Here is an 18173-nt window from a genome sequence, read left to right on the forward strand (position 1 = left end):
AGATTAACACTATATCCCTAATCGATATAATGGTAAGTAAGTAGCTTTTATGACTCAGTGAGCTCACTCACCTGCCTTTTAGATGTGTTCGTAGTGGCAAGGTCCTTGCATTGGCAAAATTACCCCCATACACTAGAGGTGAGGAACCAGAGACACCCAAGGGTCAGACGGCTAGCAACACAGAGGCAAGAGAAGCACATGACACCACAAATATATTTTGCTTCTAGGGCTGGCAGCTCAGACCAAATGGATTAAAATTTGATGCCCAACGCCCTCACGGGCAACTACAGTTAAGTAGAAATATGGGCCGCAAAACTTAGTGCAAACTTGCTGGCTTGTTTGTGTCTTCTATACTTGGCGGGGATGATTGATCATGCCAACTTGCGTATGATTGACCGGCAGAATATAGTTGCTTGGTGACCGGTGGGACATATAACTACAATTCTGTTTCATATTACAAACTTGGCACCATAGGCCGCAAAGTGGGTACTTGACGACATTCAAGGATTAAAAAGACATCCATGAATGGAAGGTCCAGCTAGAAAATACTAGAAAATAATGACAAACTTGCTAGTTCTACTGTCCATTATAGGCCGAATTTCGTGTTTTGACCCTTTTTGCAAACAAAATCGGGATCTGACCCCGGTTCGAAAAAATTTTGGGATCTGACCCTTTTGCCTACCGCTAGGCTACACGGCGGTAGGCCTGTGCATGCTACCGCCAAAGGGATCGGCGGTAGCCCACTTATCCACGTCAGCCCCAAGTAAACGGAACCGTCTCCTGCCGTCCACCCTACCGCCAGAGCCCACGGCGGTAGGCTCTGTAATCCTACCGCTGTAGGCTCTGGCGGTAGGAGCTGAAACCTTATAAGCCCGCGCGGCCGGCTCGTGGGGCCCACCCACAAACCCGCCCCCATCTTCTTCCCCTTGCCGCGGGGCGGCGCAAGAACAGAGAGCACAAGCTCTCTCTCATCCCCTCCACTCCCCCCTCCGATCTCCTTCGTTTGGGCACCATTTTTGCGGATCGAGACGGCTCCAAAACGGGAAAAGTAAGCTCTCTCAATCCCTCCAATTAGTTCTACTCGAAACGCTTTCGATTTGATGCATTATTTGGTGCAAACAAACCTATCTTTTTACTTTGTTTTTACCCTAGGATTGCTTAGGTTGATTATATATGATGTATATAGTTGAATATAAACTCTAATAACTAGTTGTGGAGATTATGTGTAGTTTTGATATGAACCCTAGTTCATCACGAAGGTAGTTGGAGATTAACATTATTTTTGAACAAGTGGTGATGTGATTGATGTTGGAGGGATTGTAAGTAGTTGCTTACATGTGATTGAAATATGTATATGCATTTTTTTGAACAAATGGTCATATGATGGATTTTGATGAATGATGTATATGCAATTTTCTAATTGTTTCAATATACGATAAATGATGAATGTTGGTGAATAATTTATTTACATTGATCATTTATATTTGTTGAATATATGATAAATGATGAATGTTGGTTGAATATGATTCATTTAGATTTGGACTTGATATGTTCATGTTTGTTCAAAATGATACAAGTTGGTTGAAAATGACATCATTTCTTATTGTTTAATTGTTATAGACGGCCACCCCTTGCGCCAGAAATCGGCGTGAAGTACACGATGCTTGATCATGCTTTCGACAACGGTCACCGCGCCCGTTTTATGGAGAACGGAGTGGTAATGTCTATCGTCAATTTGATGTATTGTTTATTATGACAAAATTAGTTACTAACAATTTCGTTTACATTCTGACAGATGCTCCCCCCATTGCGGATTTCCAGGTAAGGCCACTACCCTGTATAAGCTCTTCAGCAACGAGCTGGACAACCTATCAGATTTCCAGGTATACCAAGTAGCTTATCAATCGTTCCGCAACTTTCATTCTACTTAAAGATCCTTTTGTAGGTGAACTAGTTTCCGTACCATAACCGAGAATGGGGGTTCGAGGTCAACTCGATGTGCAACGAGGATCGGCTTGCCTGGCGGTGCATTGTGCCCTTGATATGTGTGTATGCCGTCGAGTGGCACTTACCACAGCGTGTGGCCACACAGTTTGGGATCTTGCAACATACCCCACCGGGTAAGCCCACAGACACCGGCGGTTCCGACCTTCACTGGTGAGGACATTGTTCTCTACTTGATGTGTTTTCGTTTATGTTTGACGTTGTCATGACGTCCGTTGCTTCCTATGCCTTGCAGGAAGAGTAGAAAGAATTGTCAGTCCATCACAGACTGGGGGCACGAGCACCAGGAGTACATGAAAATGTGGGACGAGAGAAGGTATCGCAAAGACAGCGAGAGGAGAGTGGTTCAATGGGACACCTACCGTGAACGCCACCTGAAGTGGTATGACGATGGTGTCAAGTACCGTGTACGCCTGAGGCCGCAGTGGACGGAAGACGATATCGCCGAATTGGAGGAGGATGACAGCGAGGACGAAGCTTACCATGGCCGGCTCAAAGGTCTCGAAGGTGATTTCAGAGAGTATGCACCCCTGATGAACAGAGTGGTAAGTGGTGATCTCATTTGTTTTGAGCCATGAGCGATTTTGAGCCTTTAACATATTGGTTACATGTGCAGGCTTCAGATCTCAATAGAAGCATTATCGATGGCTCGAACGCCCTTTCATATGAAGCCGGAACCGTGGAATCCAACACCAAAATGAGGGATACAATGAAGGTAACATCGAGCTCCTTAGCCATGTTATACTATTGCAGAAGCTTGAGTTGATCCTTATTATGTTTTTGGTTGTTCACTATTGCAGAAGTTCATCACCCGTTGTCGTAAGATAGTGGGTATGCTTGGGTGCGCTCACGCGGCCAACGTCCATGATCCTGCTCATGAAGGGTCCATGCGTGCCATTGCTTCATCAAGCCACGCCGGCGGAGCTTCCTCTACTCATGTTGCCTCGTCATCCCGCGTTGTTGAGCAGAAAGAGGAGGAAGAAACAGAGGACGACGAAGAAGAGGAGGAGGACGCAGAAGAAGAGGAGGAGGAGGATGCAGAAGAAGAGGAGGAGGAGGACGCAGAAGAAGAGGAGGAGGAGGATGCAGAAGAAGAGGAGGAGGAGGACGCAGAGGAGTACGACGACAATGACGGGCCTCAACCGACGCAGCCAAGCCAGGGGAAGAGGGTATCTCATCCACACCAGGATATTTTGAGCCCATCCCCGTTTCAGAAAACCGGTTCCTCGTCGTCGCACGAAGAAGCCGGACGAAACCCGCTCGAAGAGAAACGAGGAGCGTATCGCTAAGAGGGGCAGGAGCAAGTGATAGGTCGTGTTGGTGATATCGTTTAGTGCAACTAGTTGTGAGCAAGAACTTGTATGATATGCTAGTGATGTCTATTTGGTACTTTCAAGCTTTGTTGGTGATGTCGAATTGCTACTTTCAAACTATGTTCAAACTATTTGAAATGTTAATTTGCTATCTACAATGTGTGCGATCATCCTATTTTGAATTACAAACAATATTTGTTGTGATGTTTATTTATTTTTGATTGATAAGACAAAGAACCAGTTTAGAAGTTAACTGGCACATACCCTACCGCCGAATGGGACGGTGGTAGGTGTAGGCATCCTACCGCCAGGACCTTTGGCGGTAGGTTGTGGTACCCTACTGCCAGCGGTCACGGTTTCTTCGTCACAGTACCGAAGGCATGTGTGTAGGACCCTACCGCCAAGGCACGTGGCGGTAGGTTGGGGTACCCTACCGCCAGCGGAAACGCCATCTTCGTCACAGTACCGAAGGCACAGCCTACGGCACTACCGCCGAGCCTGCTGACGGTAGCCTTAGCTGTACTACCGCCACGTCCTGTGGCGGTACGACCGTTACGCCGCGTGGCCTCACACAACGGGGCTGACGGCGGCCGCCATTAACCTACCGCCGCTCCCCGTGGCGGTAGGCTGTGCAAGCCTACCGCCATGACCTACGGCGGTAGCGAAAGGGTCAAATCTCAAAACAAGTTCGAACAGGGGTCAGATCCCGATTCTGTTTGCAAAAAGGGTCAAAACACGAAATTTAACCTCCATTATTCCCAAGAATATTAAAGTGTGGCGGCAGAAAGACATGCATGCATGTGAGTTTTGCTTTGTCAGCTAGCTAATGCATAGAGGAGGTACGTCATCTCAAAGAAGCAGCACGACGTCATCTTTAACCACATAAGGCCATCGTAAACTCCTAATCCTGTCTTTTCAGCAAGCTTTGAGCTGCTAGCTAAATTTAAGATAATGACTCAGGCGAGCTGCGGGAGACTAGATGTAGATTCACCATGAACACCAGTTTCATCAAGAACAGGAGCAGCACAAATCCTAACTGCTCCCTCCGTCCCATAATATTAAAGTGTGGCAGCATATCTACGCACGTAGAAAAATGTCAGAGTTAGCTACATTATTTACTGTATTGCTCAGTTGACACATCAAGGTAGATGTTGGCCCGTGGGTATCTTAACATATGGGGCAATACAAGTGACACAAGTGTGGCAGGTTGTAAAAGTGGTTTGTCTCTTGAGCTGGCTTGTAGTGCTGCCCACCCATCCCAACCCCGCTGAGACTACTTTTGCGAAAGACTAGGCTTGATACAGCAAGACTGGTCAAACTCTAATCACTACAACCCGGTAGCTGACAAGGTTGTTTAAAGGGCATATAGGAAATACAAAGGACAACTTCACATTAACAGCTACCAAGATGCTTGGGAAACACTATGGAAAACCAAGCTTGGATCTGAGAGAGATAGAGCTTTCTGGTAGAAAGTTCACCTGGGCTAATGCTCTGCCCAACCCAACCTATGAAAAACTTGATCGAGTTCTTGCGAGCGTGGAGTGGGAACAAAAGTTCCCTCTGGTTACGGTGCAAGCTCTTTCGAGGGGAATATCTGATCACACCCCATTGTTCGTGGACTCAGGGGAGCCGAACCATGTGGGTAACAAGAACACCTTCTCCTTCGAGATGTCATGGTTTGAACGTGAGGGGTTCTTGGACTTGATTGCCAGGGAATGGGATAGAGGTGTAGGAGGCAAGACTGCGATAGAGCGTTGGCAGAATAAGATTAGGCATTTGAGAAGTTTCTTACGGGGTTGGGCTAAGCACCTCAGTGGTGTGTATAAGATTGAAAAGGATAGACTCCTTACTCTTATACAGGCCCTGGACATTCAGGCCGAATCCACTATTTTATCGCCAGCTGAGCTTCAGGTTAAAAATGAGGCGGAGAAGAGGTTGAAAGAACTGCTTCGCGAAGAAGAACTGAAGTGGGCTTTGCGTGCTAAAGTCCGCAAAGTGGTCCAAGAGGACGCGAATACTCAGTTCTTCCATTTGATAGCTAATGGCAAGCACAGAAAGAAGCGTATCTTTCAGCTTGAGCAAGACGAGGGCACTATTTTAGGTCAGGATAACCTAAAAACATATATTACCGACTATTATAAGCAGTTATTTGGACCTCCAGAGGATAATTGTGTGTCCCTCGATGAGTCCAGGACTAAGGACGTGCCTCAGCTATCAGCTGCCGATAATGATATTCTGGTTGCCCCATTCTCGGAGAAGGAGGTGTTTGATGCTATTGCACAGATGAAAAACAATAAGGCTCCCGGACTGGATGGATTCCCGGCAAAGTTCTATAAAAAGTGCTGGCACATTATTAAGGGGGATTTACTACCTATGTTCCATGATCTGTTCTCTGGTCAGCTTCAATTATTTCACTTGAATTTTGGGACTATCACACTGCTTCCCAAGAAGATGGATGCTGTGAGAATTGAGCAATTCAGGCCGATCTGTCTCCTCAATGTTAGTTTCAAAATTTTCACCAAGGTCGGGATTAACAGACTCACACAGATTGCGCATTCTGTGGTGCAACAGTCCCAAACTGCTTTCATGCTGGACAGAAATGTCCTTGAAGGGGTGGTCGTCCTGCATGAAACACTCCATGAAATTCATTCCAAAAAATTAGATGGGGTAATTTTTAAGGTGGATTTCGAGAAAGCGTACGATAAGGTCAAATGGCCATTCCTCCAACAGTCATTGCGTATGAAAGGTTTTGATAAAGCCTGGCGCCGACAGGTTGAATCATTTATGCAAAAAGATAGTGTGGGAATTAAAGTTAATGATGACATAGGTCATTACTTCCAGACACATAAAGGCCTAAGACAAGGAGATCCGATGTCTCCTATCTTGTTTAACATTGTGGTGGATATGTTAGCAATTTTGATAGGAAGGGCTAAGGAAAATGGTCAAGTAGGTGGATTGGTACCTCATCTTAGTGATGGAGGTGTATCCATCCTTCAGTACGCTGATGATACAATCATCTTCATGGAGCATGACTTGGCCAAGGCAAGAAATATGAAGCTTGTGTTATGCCTATTTGAACAATTGACCGGGTTAAAGATTAACTTTCATAAGAGCGAGCTGTTCTGTTTGGTAGGGCCAAAGATGAACAGGATGCTTATAGGCAATTGTTTGGGTGTGAGTTGGGAGAGTTACCCTTCTCTTACCTGGGGATTCCAATCCACCATCGTAGGCTGACAAACAGAGAGTGGAAGTGCATCGAGGACCGATTTGAGAAGAAAATGAGCTGTTGGAAGGGTAAGCTCATGTCATACGGAGGCCGGTTAATCCCGATTAATTCGGTGCTCACGAGTATGCCAATGTTTCTCCTATCGTTCTTTGAGGTCCCAGTTGGTGTTAGGAAGAGACTGGACTTCTATCGATCGCGTTTCTTTTGGCAGGGTGATGAGCTTAAAAGAAAATATCGGCTAGCTAAATGGGATATCATCTGTAGACCGAAAGACCAAGGGGGTCTAGGTATTAAGAATCTAGAAGTTAAGAATAAATTCCTTCTTAGCAAGTGGCTGTGGAAGCTCTCATCGGAGAATGATGCTATGTGGGCTCAAATCCTTCGCAGCAAGTACCTCCAGACAAAAACTTTGTTCCAGGTTACAGTCAGGCCGACCGATTCACCTTTCTGGAAAGGCCTGATGAAAGTCAAACAATCCTTGTTTAATAGGACGAAGTTTGTTATTGGAAACGGCACGAGTACATGTTTCTGGGAGGATACTTGGCTCGGCGAGACACCCTTGGCCATCCAATATCCGTCTTTGTACCGCATTGTGCAACGACGTGAGGTATTCGTCGCATCGGTCTTTTAATCTACCCCCTTAATATTCAGTTCCGACAAACGCTAGCGGGCAATCGTTGGGAAGAATGGCTCCGTCTAGTTAGGAGACTGATGGAAGTCCAGCTTTCACAACACCTCGATGAATTACGCTGGAAATTGACTAAGTCTGGAGTATTCACGGTTAAATCAATGTATATTGATGTTATTAATTCGAACTCCATTCCTACGTCCAAGCATGTTTGGGATGTCAAAGTTCCTTTGAAAATAAAAGTGTTTATGTGGTTTGTCCATAAACAAGTTATTTTAACTAAGGACAACTTGATAAAGCGTAATTGAACAGGACCTACTAGGTGTAGTTTCTGCGATCGGGATGAGACCATCAAACACCTCTTTTTTGATTGCCCGTTGGCCAAGGTACTTTGGCAGACGGTCCACATTGCTTTTAATATCAAACCACCGAATTCTGTTAATGCGTTATTTGGGACATGGCTTAATGGGATTGAGCCTGACTTAGCGAGACATATTCGGGTTGGAGTTTGTGCTTTGCTGTGGACTATCTGGACTTGCAGAAATGATTTGGTCTTTAACAGAATATCATGTATACATTTTTTGCAGGTTATATTCCGAACTACGGCACTGATCCGTTCGTGGTCGCTACTCACCCAGACGGAGGCCAGGGAGCATTTGCTTACTGGGTCTTTTCGCTGGGAGATGGTAGCTCGGGATATCTTCAACCGGTTTGGATGGCGGTCATGTAATAGGATAGGCATTTAGTTTCCCTATCTAGTTTTAGCCAGCCGGTTGTGGCATCTTTTCTTGGCTAGTTGGTGTTTCTAGCCCTTATTGGCTCTGTGTGAGCTTTCTGTGCTTTTTTTTTTTATTTTTGAAGACCTTTGGAACCATGTTGGCACTACTTTATTTGGTTAATAAGATGGCCGTATGCATCTTTCTAATGCAGAGGCCGGGGAACCCCCCTTTTCCAAAAAAAAACTATGGAAAACCACGACGAAACTTTGCATATGTTAGTTTTCTGTGAAGAGTTATGTCGTGAAAGATAACTATGCACTGAAGGAAAATTTGTTGGTGCTTGAAAAAACATGAAGTGAGTCACGTCATCTCCAAACGAATCCACCTAAGTGTTAACACGTCGTCAGTGGTAACATAACAGCGACATGAAATACTCCTAGGCATGCATAAATAGCACTCGAACACGAGTAGCATGTTAATGAAAAGCAATATCGATTCCATTACAGTTCATTTCACGTGGAATTGTGTATCCACTCAAATCTCTTGCAATGAATCATTTGTTTTTCATGTGATGCAATCAAATAAATAGTTTCTACGGAATTCAAATGACTATGACATTGCAAATCTATATTTTTTCTATTCATGTCTTTAGAGAATCCCATGAATCAAAGAGGAAATCATCTATGGGAGCAGCAAAATAGCTCACAATCTAAGAGCCATAAAACGGCGAGCATTTAAAACAATAACGCACCTTTGAAAAATATTGTGCTTAAAAATGTCATTTTAAATCCTGTAAAGTTCTTATTGGCATGAAAAAGTTTAGGAAATAAATAAGCAACACCATTATCTCCAAGAAGTTTTACCTAAGGAATATACTTAAAGGCCATTTCAACAAGCATTGCGCTTGCTTCCCAAATTTTGGATAATAACTCCGGGGGCCCACATGTGGCTTCACTTCAGCGCCAAGTGTCACAGGGTGAATGGAGCTGGTGTAGGTCAGAATTAAGGACAGAAATATAGACCTACTTTCTTTTATATAGTACCGAATAGACTAATTTTTTCTTTAAAAAAATAATACACTGATTTCTTTTCAACAAGGGATATGATTAAATTGGGCCGGCTGGCGGAACACTAGTACCAGTCGCCTCGTGCCATGTCGCACATGCGTGGTGGGTCCACCCACCGCTTTTACCACCGCTTACCTGATCTGCAAAAGGAGACAGTGAGACATGCATCCACTGCTTGTTATTCTCCAACCAGTTCTCGCTTTTACCACCGCTTACTGTCACAACGTTTCTCCCCTCCTTCATGTTCGCACAGCAAGTCTACCATGGATCCGACGAGGTGGAGATATACAATGGCGCTAGGAGTCGGTGATCACTGCCTGCACGCTGCACTGATGCGAGAGCTGTCGAAGCGAGGTGTTGCCTCGTTGGATGCTTGGCCGGCGCCGTGACGGCAACCATGCCGCGCTGCAAGCTCCGAGCGAAGGAGGGTCATGCTAGAATCGACAACGCGTGGTGTTGCAACTGCCTTCACCTAAAGCTAGAATCGGAAGGCATGGCTGCTGCCAGCCCATGCTGTTGTGTTGGAAGGACGGCTATGTCATGCTACGATGGGCGGACGAGGTGCTAGAACTGGCTTCGGCGAGAGCTGCATCCGGCAGGGGGTGGTACTACTATGGGCAGCGACGTGGCACGACATGCTGGAATCAGCCTCGGTGGGAGCTCCAACCGGCATGACGGGAGTTGGATCCGGCGAGGGGGCGATGCTATGATGGGTAGTGACCTAGCACCAAACATAAGAATGGTCTTCAGAGAGAGCTGCAACTGGCTTCGGAGGCATGGCAGAACTGGCCTCGGCGGAAGCTGCAACCTGCACGGCTGGAGCTCCATCCAGCGAGGGGGAGGTGCTAAGATTGGCGGTGACGTCGCGCGAGATGCTCAAACCATCCGATGGCTACTTGGTGTAAACAACAAGTCATGACACATTACAAACATATAAATCATATAACACTATGAACACTAGTTGTATCTAGAATAGGAGCAATACAAATTCAGTTCAATGCTACGACCAGTGCCAAAATGCTAAACATTTCAATTAAGCCCCATGATTGTGACAACATATATATACATGAGCAGCAAAATGTGAGGTTCTGACAAGCTAATAGAGTGAGAAGTTAAAATAGCAAATACATTTGTAACATGATCGAAAACATACACACGCAGGAGCCACAGCTGCCCACGCGAGGCGGAAGGATAGACCCGAAACGGTCCTTGCATCGCTCCCTCCAGGCGACCGGGGGATAAAACCTAGTCACCCAGCCGTTGCTGCCTTCCCCTGATACTACCTCTCGTTGCCCCCCCCCCCCCCCGAGGCCACTGCCGGGCATAGCCAGTGAAGGGGGTGGTGGGCCCTTTGCATAGTGGCAGGAGGATGGCCACTGGTCTTGGGTGCCAAACGATCTAGCCACCGGATCGGATCTGTCACGCGGCGATTGCGGGCCAGGTGGGGCGAGACGGAGGCCTCTTCCTGCGCGTGGCGGCGCTATCTTTCTCTAAGATGGTGGATCGTGATCTGGCAGTGATCCGCGGGCTGAGTGGAGCGACAGGTTCTTGAGGCGAGCGCGGGATTACATTAATAATGGATGCACGACTGCTCCGCGGCAGGGTCACCCCTGTGGCTACGGACGTGAGCGTCGATCTCGCGCAACCCATTTGGGCTTGGGTGGATCGACGAGTCTAGGACGTGCCTATAGGCTGGCGCATTGTTCCCCGATGGCGCCGGCTGCTAGGCACTATGGTGGTGCCGTCACCCGGCCTGGCTGTGGTAGGCTAGATCGGGGCGGCATTGGGGCCTACAGCCGTGATGATTGAGGTCGCAGTCCCCGTGCTCTTTCCGCATCACGTCAACGTCATGCGTGATCGGTCTGCCTCAATCTGGCTATCGATGTGTTCCAGAACGCCCTAAGAAGATCTTGCTCGGGATATCTGGATCGGTTAGATTCCGGTCTTGCACATCCATATCAGCCAATGAGGTCCTGAAGCTGTGGCCCGAAGCTCTGTTGGTTGATGAAACCTTCAGACATGTTGGTTTCTTGATTTCCTTGGTGGAGATAGCGGTGTAGAAGGTTATGGTGGAAGAGGTCGGAGGATCAGTTATACAGACGAAGCCTTGGTAGCGACGGAGTTTGCCAGGTGTCAGATAACTCTCAGGAGCAACAGTGATAAGTGGGGAGGCAACATTGGAGGATTTTATTTTTGGTGGTACTATTCGGGTACCAAGTCGGGGCTTTCTGGGTGAAAACTTAAGGTCTGACCTTCATTGGTCATTGGGTGTGCCTGACGATTGTCTTGCTGAAGGAATTGTTTTGAGAGCGCAGACTTTCTGCAAGGTGAAAGTCTAAGATGTTGGATCAGGCAACGACAGTGCTTGTGCACTGTTCCCTTATTGGAGGCGTTGCTTTTGGAGACCTTTTATATTTTTCGTGTGTTGTATTACGTGGTGGTATGTGTGCTGCTGCTAAGGAGGCGATCGCTGTGGCGGGACCTTTCTTTTTATTTTCTCCTTTGGTTGTGTGAATCCTAGATGTCTTTGCAACATCTTGTTGGTGCAGAGGCTGGGTGTAATTGGTATCTTCGCAATATATTCCCCTTTTCAAAAAAAACATACACACAAATATTTGAGTTTTTTATATGCCAGCAGGTTCAACTAAAGTTAAAAACCATTTTGCTGAATAAATATGTGTTTGTAAGGAAAAATTTATAGTACCTAAAGAGTTAACTTTTAAGCATTGAACATCTTTGCAAGAATTTGTTACATTCGTTTTTTTCCTCTTTGAGATGTGCACCTTTGATTTAAGCATTGTGCAAATTAAAAATGCCAGTTTTAGTCGACACTAGTTGTTTGTTTGTTTTCTTGTGCATGTGGGCATCATCACATCAAGACGGCACAAGTGACAAGTCCTTGAACATTTTATTAGTACTACGCTCCCCTCTAACTACTTTGCTAGCTACTGGCTTTTTTTGTTTCTTTGTTTAACAGAACTGTGGCAGGTTCCATTAATGGGTGTCTTAAGCCATCTTCTACTTCGCCAACCAATGTTTTTTCTTTTCTTTCAATGATTGGGGTTAAAATGACTTGACCAAGACCAACTGATACAAAGGTCCTTTAAAACGCCAACTAAGAATGGGCTTAGGAACCTTCTATTTAAACCACCCGAGACCTCAGCCAAAGCCACACATCACGCAAGATTAGAACAATGCTGGCTTCTCAGCTTCTAGAGCTCCTACCCCAACAATGGCAGCTTCTGCTAGTAATCCTCCCACTCGTTTCCCTGCTCTTCCTCCTACACAGGAGCCGGAACAGGTCCGGTAGCATTAGGCTGCCACCAGGGCCCTGGCAGCTGCCCATCCTGGGCAACCTGCACCAGATCGGCCCACTGGCCCACCGGAGCCTGTTGGCGCTCTCAAAGCGGCACGGGCCGGTGATGATGCTGCGGCTGGGCATGGTCCAGACGGTGGTGCTGTCCTCGCCGGAGGCCGCACACGAGGCTCTCAAGACCCACAACGTCGACTGCTCCGGCCGGTCCCCCTCGGCAGGGCCACGGTTGCTGTCATATGGCTACAAGGACGTCATCTTCTCCCCATACGGCGAGTACGTCCAGGAGATGCGCAAGCTTTTCATCCTTGAGCTGCTCAGCAGGCGCCGCGTGCAGGCCGCTTGCTATGCTCGCGATGCCCAGGTACATGCGTGCTTAGTTTTGTGAATGAACGAATAAATCTTATCGATATCTTATATTTGTCATCAACTTATCACCCATGTGGGAGCGCACACAAAAAATACTTCCTACTATATAGATCGATCCTACATTTTCCATGTGAACTTATGCACGACATAAAATTTGTCAGAAGTGTAATAGAAAAACAAGGACAGTTAGCTGGGTTACTCGCACACATATGTGCACCAAGAATTACTATATGGACACTAAGAAATTTTTGAGTGACTAAGAAATGAAGAGTGACATAGACACTAATATTATGAGATTATAAATACTGGGTTCTATATCCACCATCCAAACATACACACAAATATTTGAGTTTTTTATATGCCAGCAGGTTCAACTAAAGTTAAAAACCATTTTGCTGAATAAATATGTGTTTGTAAGGAAAAATTTATAGTACCTAAAGAGTTAACTTTTAAGCATTGAACATCTTTGCAAGAATTTGTTACATTCGTTTTTTTCCTCTTTGAGATGTGCACCTTTGATTTAAGCATTGTGCAAATTAAAAATGCCAGTTTCAGTCGACACTAGTTTGTTTGTTTTCTTGTGCATGTGGGCATCATCACATCAAGACGGCACAAGTGACAAGTCCTTGAACATTTTATTAGTACTACGCTCCCTTCTAACTACTTAACTAGCTACTGTCTTTTTTTGTTTCTTTGTTTAACAGAACTGTGGCAGGTTCCATTAACCGGTGTCTAAAGCCATCTTCTACTACTCCAACCATTAATTTTCTTTTCTTTCAATGATTGGGCCGGGTTATTTAAACCACCCGAGACCTCAGCCAAAGCCACACATCACGCAAGATTTTCTTTTCTCAGCTTCTAGAGCTCCTACCCCAACAATGGCAGCTGCTGCTAGTCATCCTCCCACTCGTTTCCCTGCTCTTCCTCCTACACAGGAGCCGGAACAGGTCCGGTAGCATTAGGCTGCCACCAGGGCCCTGGCAGCTGCCCATCCTCGGCAACCTGCACCAGATCGGCCCGCTGGCCCACCGGAGCCTGTTGGCGCTCTCAAAGCGGCATGGGCCGGTGATGATGCTGCGGCTGGGCATGGTGCGGACGGTGGTGCTGTCCTCGCCGGAGGCCGCACGCGAGGCTCTCAAGACCCACAACGTCGACTGCTCCGGACGGTCCCCCTCGGCAGGGCCACAGTTGCTGTCGTATGGCTACAAGGACGTCATCTTCTCCCCCTACAGCGACTATGTCCAGGAGATGCGCAAGCTTTTCATCCTCGAGCTTCTCAGCAAGCGTCGCGTGCAGGCCGCTTGCTACGCTCGCGATGCCCAGGTACGTACGTGATTAGTTTTGTGAATGAGTGAAATTGTATGAAAATCTTATATTAGTCATCAACTTATCGCCCATGTGGGAGCGCGCACATAGAAACTTCCAAATTGAAACTATGTAGATCGATCTTGTATTTTCCATGTGAACTTATGCACGATATTAAATTTATCGGAAGTGTAAGAGAAAAACAAGTACAGTAAGCTGGGTTACTCGCACACATATGTGCACCAAGAATTACTATATGGACACTAAGAAATTTTTGAGTGACTAAGAAAGAAAGAGTGACACAGACACGAATATTATGAGATTATAAATACTGTGTTTTTATATCCACCATCCGAACTATGCTGAATTAAAAGACACCAGTGCTCATCTAAAAAAGAAGTTCTACAAAAAGTTTTATGATTTAAAGTTAAGCCTTCCAGTCCTACGCATCGAAAATCTATATATCATAATATTAGAATACTGAAAATTATACAAATACCTTCTGGAGTTTATTACAATAAAAACTGTCCTGGAAGAGACGGACAGCAGCTAATAAGAAGCTTTTTTGGCTGAGGATAACCTTGCATTTTGGTATATTGATAATGCACACTAGAAGTTTGGATTGAAACTAATTGATGGACCAATTGTAATTGAAGTTAAATCAGTTTGTGCCTTTTAAATTGTGATGATGTGTCTGCTACTAGATTTTTTGTACTAAGTTAGCATATTCATAGTACATGATATTAACTCAGTACACATAACTCAGATGGTGAGCGATCCGATTGTTCGTATGTGGTATCAAAAGGGTCCACTAAATCTGCGAGTGTTTGTGGCTTATTTACATGGACCATATGCTTTTATTTATTTACAGTGCATACTTTTGTGCAGCATTATGTCTACAAATATGATTCTCCCAGATTTGTGCATATGTACTCAATTAGTTATTAGATAAAGACTAAATGTGAAAAAACTTAGCAATACCAGTTCTTAGTCTACTAAGAAACATATGCTCATTGATAGTAGATGTTTGTTTACATATGTACTTGAAGAATCACATAAATATGATACTACTTGTACGAAAGTATGTCCAAGAAAATCTAGACTGGAAATATATTTCATTGACTTCTGCTTGTTCATATTCTAGAGATAAAAATAAAAGTAAAAATATAAAATGGGAAACATAGAAATGAATACTCTAGATAATACAGAGAAATTGAATAGGACAGATACAGATTTGCTTCGAGCCTGAGGCATGCATTCGTGATGATTAGGAGTTTTGATTTGTGCAGGTGTGTCTATAGTGATTTAATGTCTCTAATACTTTATAGTATATGGCTATCAAGGTTTTCTTGCAGGGAAATTATTAAGATTTATCATGTGTGATTAATTTAAATGAAGACCATGATTATATATTTTCATGTACTGCAGAATTTTAGAGGCTGTTTCCATCCGCAACAAATATAAATATATACTCGTTAACGATATAGTTATCTATCTTCTCTGATACGTTTTGGGTTAATTTTGAAGATAACTTGTTTTTCTCTCAGGAAAGTTATGGGGATTTATGAGCGAGATTAGCTTAGGCATAATTATCAGAAGTAGATATTTTTTCTCTACTGCCAACGTATAATTTTCAAGGATATATCTATTTTTAGGACAACTATAAACATATGTTAGTTAAATTATAGTCTTCCAACATTTTGATCGTAAAGTCTAATCAAACCGCTGATGGTTTATAACTTTTGTCATAATCATTTATTAATACAAAATAAAAGAAAAAAATATGGAGATGTGACACGTGTTATAGTTTTCTAGGGGACACATGTTAGTTACATATGTATCATGTCCCTAAGTAAAATTATCTAATAGTTGGGCGATGAATTCATTTTTCCTTTTGAAGCATACACCTTGAGCCCATTTGGCACAGTTCATGTGTGAGACATGCATCCTTGGTAGTTAGTTTCAAACTAAGACAACTAATGCAGAAAACAAACTAATCTCATGTTCAACCTAGCTGCATAATTCACATCTGATAGTTAAGTACGGTTGCTTTCTTCAGAATTAATATTAGCCATAGTACTATACATAGAGTTAGTTTTTGCCATGTAGAGAGAGAGTGTGTAGTCCATAACTAAACATAAATTATTAGTCCATGGATAAGAAAATATTGAGAATTAACAGGAAACGACTGTGGTAATCCTATTAATTTCTACATGTCAATGATTAGGTAGAAAAGCTGGTGAATAACCTCACCAGTATCAGGACAAAACCAGTGCCGGTTCCGGACTACATCTCTGCTACGTTGGATGGGATCTTTGGCTCTTTTGTTTTGAGGGGAAACCGCGCTGCAGAGAAATTCAAGGGGCAATTGGTCCCTGTGATGAACGAGGCCGTGGACATGCTGAGCAGCTTCTCTGCCGAGGACTTCTTTGCCAACGCCACTGGCAGCCTCTTTGACCATGTTACAGGCATCAAGGCCCGCCGACACAGGATCTTTAAGAAGCTCGATGGATTCTTCGAACAAGTCATCGAGCATTACGTGAATGAAGACCCCACCAGGAAAAAACTTGATGACAATTGTGGATCAGCACTTCTGGAAGAACTTATCGACTTATGGAAAAAGCACAATAAGATCACTAAGGATCATGTAAAGGCTATCCTCATGGTAATAATAATTATCGCATTCGTTGTGGAAGATGCATCATGCAACTCCTTTTCGGAAAGAAAAGAATTAATATTTGGTTCATCTTCTTGTGCAACTAGTAGTCAAATATATTTTTCTCACGTGAATACATATGTTTCAGGACACTTTCGTTGCTGGCAATGATACTAGTGCAATAACAATAAACTGGGCAATGGCAGAGCTAATTCGGCACCCAAGGGTGCTCAAGAAGGTACAAGAAGAAATCAGAACTGCAGTAGGGAAGAAAGAGAGGGTGCAAAACGAAGACATGTCCAAGCTATGCTACTTAAGAATGGTTGTCAAGGAGACCCTACGGCTGCGTATCCCGGCGGCTTTGCTGGTACCAAGGGAGACCTTACGGAAGATTCAGATTGCAGGATACGACATCCCAGCCAAGACAAGGGTTATTGTAAATGCATGGGCTATTGCTAGGGATCCCAATGTTTGGAAGGACCCGGAGGAGTTTTACCCTGAACGTTTTGAGGTCACGGATATAGACTTCAATGGAGCACATTTCGAGCTTTTGCCCTTTGGCTCGGGACGGCGCATCTGCCCAGGAATGGACATGGGTGTGGCCAACGTAGAATTCATCCTGGCCAACATGCTTTACTGCTTCAACTGGGAGCTTCCACCTGGAATGAATATTGAGGATCTAAGCATGGAGGAGGAAGGGGCTCTGACCATTCGAAAGAAGACGACACTGATGTTGGTGCCGAGTGCCGACAAGGTACACTGCATATCAGTGATTAAACCAAATGGTTGGAAATATGACCGGTCACTTCTTCATGTTTTGTTGGATGTGTAATTTGTTTTGTGTTCATTTCTTTATAATAAGTAAGTGTGTCCGTCTATGCTTGGCGGTTCTTACACTACTCAATGTATTTTGTAACCTGCTATCAGAAAATGGTACCAAAAGCAAAAAAAAGACTGTGTTAGCCAAATGAAAAAATAAGCAAGGGTTGGTTGGAAAATTAAAGCATTATTAGGTTAATCCACCTGAATGACAAACGCAACTTAGGATGCGTTGCTTTTCATCCTTGTGATGATTGTATGTTCCTTGTGTTAATTAGTGTATTTTTTTGGAAAAGGAGGCAAAACCCCCGGTCTCTGCATCAATCGATGCATGCAGCCATCTTATTAACAATAAAATAACAAAGTCTTTTGGTCACTAGGATCCCATAATCAAAGTGCCAAACGAAATAAAACAAATGAAAAATGCCACATCTGGCGATACAGATCAGACTATGATGCCTACACCTAGTCTATTATCAACACGATATGCAAATCGGCTGAAGATAGCATGTGCTACCGTCTCCCAACAGTTGCACGCAATAACCAAAAGCTCACTGGAGCCCACATGAGTGAGTAATGACCACATACTGATCCACGTTGTAGGTCTGTAAATTACCTGCAAAAAAATCGTGAAGTTTCTCTCATTAAAAATCACATCATTTCTTGTATTCCATATCGCCCAAAGTAGTGCACATATCCCTATCCGAATATGTTTCGCCATATGTAAGTCCACTTTATTGAGCCACGTCCCAAA

General features: G+C 44.4%; 3 protein-coding genes across 3 annotated transcripts; all 3 read left to right on the forward strand.

The window, feature by feature from the left end:
- The first annotated feature begins 1996 nt into the window (after positions 1-1996).
- LOC147982844 (uncharacterized) lies at positions 1997-3293 on the forward strand. The gene is made up of 4 exons (XM_087540564.1): positions 1997-2157; positions 2240-2549; positions 2621-2719; positions 2805-3293. Exons 1-4 carry the CDS (start codon positions 1997-1999, stop codon positions 3291-3293), a joined length of 1059 nt encoding a protein of 352 aa, XP_087396690.1.
- Positions 3294-12144: 8851 nt separating this feature from the next.
- LOC147982845 (4-hydroxyphenylacetaldehyde oxime monooxygenase-like) lies at positions 12145-12742 on the forward strand. The gene has a single exon (XM_087542712.1). The coding sequence runs from the start codon at positions 12152-12154 to the stop codon at positions 12656-12658; it is 507 nt and encodes a 168-aa protein (XP_087398838.1). The 5' UTR covers positions 12145-12151; the 3' UTR covers positions 12659-12742.
- An 877-nt stretch (positions 12743-13619) lies between these two features.
- LOC147982846 (4-hydroxyphenylacetaldehyde oxime monooxygenase-like) lies at positions 13620-17432 on the forward strand. The gene is made up of 3 exons (XM_087540565.1): positions 13620-13962; positions 16172-16609; positions 16749-17432. Exons 1-3 carry the CDS (start codon positions 13708-13710, stop codon positions 17430-17432), a joined length of 1377 nt encoding a protein of 458 aa, XP_087396691.1. The 5' UTR covers positions 13620-13707.
- Positions 17433-18173: the final 741 nt, after the last annotated feature.

This window comes from Triticum urartu, chromosome 2A (assembly GCF_056163025.1).
Source record: "Triticum urartu cultivar PI428250 chromosome 2A, HENAU_Tu73, whole genome shotgun sequence".
NCBI lineage: Eukaryota > Viridiplantae > Streptophyta > Magnoliopsida > Poales > Poaceae > Triticum > Triticum urartu.

Bases quoted from the DNA above. Each gene is read 5' to 3' on its own strand.
- LOC147982844 (XM_087540564.1), top strand. From the start codon at position 1,997: ATGTGCAACGAGGATCGGCTTGCCTGGCGGTGCATTGTGCCCTTGATA. The intron at 2,550-2,620 runs GTAAGTGGTGAT...TTACATGTGCAG, and splicing joins CACCCCTGATGAACAGAGTG to GCTTCAGATCTCAATAGAAG. The intron at 2,720-2,804 runs GTAACATCGAGC...TCACTATTGCAG, and splicing joins AAATGAGGGATACAATGAAG to AAGTTCATCACCCGTTGTCG.
- LOC147982846 (XM_087540565.1), top strand. From the start codon at position 13,708: ATGATGCTGCGGCTGGGCATGGTGCGGACGGTGGTGCTGTCCTCGCCG. The intron at 13,963-16,171 runs GTACGTACGTGA...GTCAATGATTAG, and splicing joins GCTACGCTCGCGATGCCCAG to GTAGAAAAGCTGGTGAATAA. The intron at 16,610-16,748 runs GTAATAATAATT...CATATGTTTCAG, and splicing joins ATGTAAAGGCTATCCTCATG to GACACTTTCGTTGCTGGCAA.
- LOC147982845 (XM_087542712.1), top strand. From the start codon at position 12,152: ATGCTGGCTTCTCAGCTTCTAGAGCTCCTACCCCAACAATGGCAGCTT.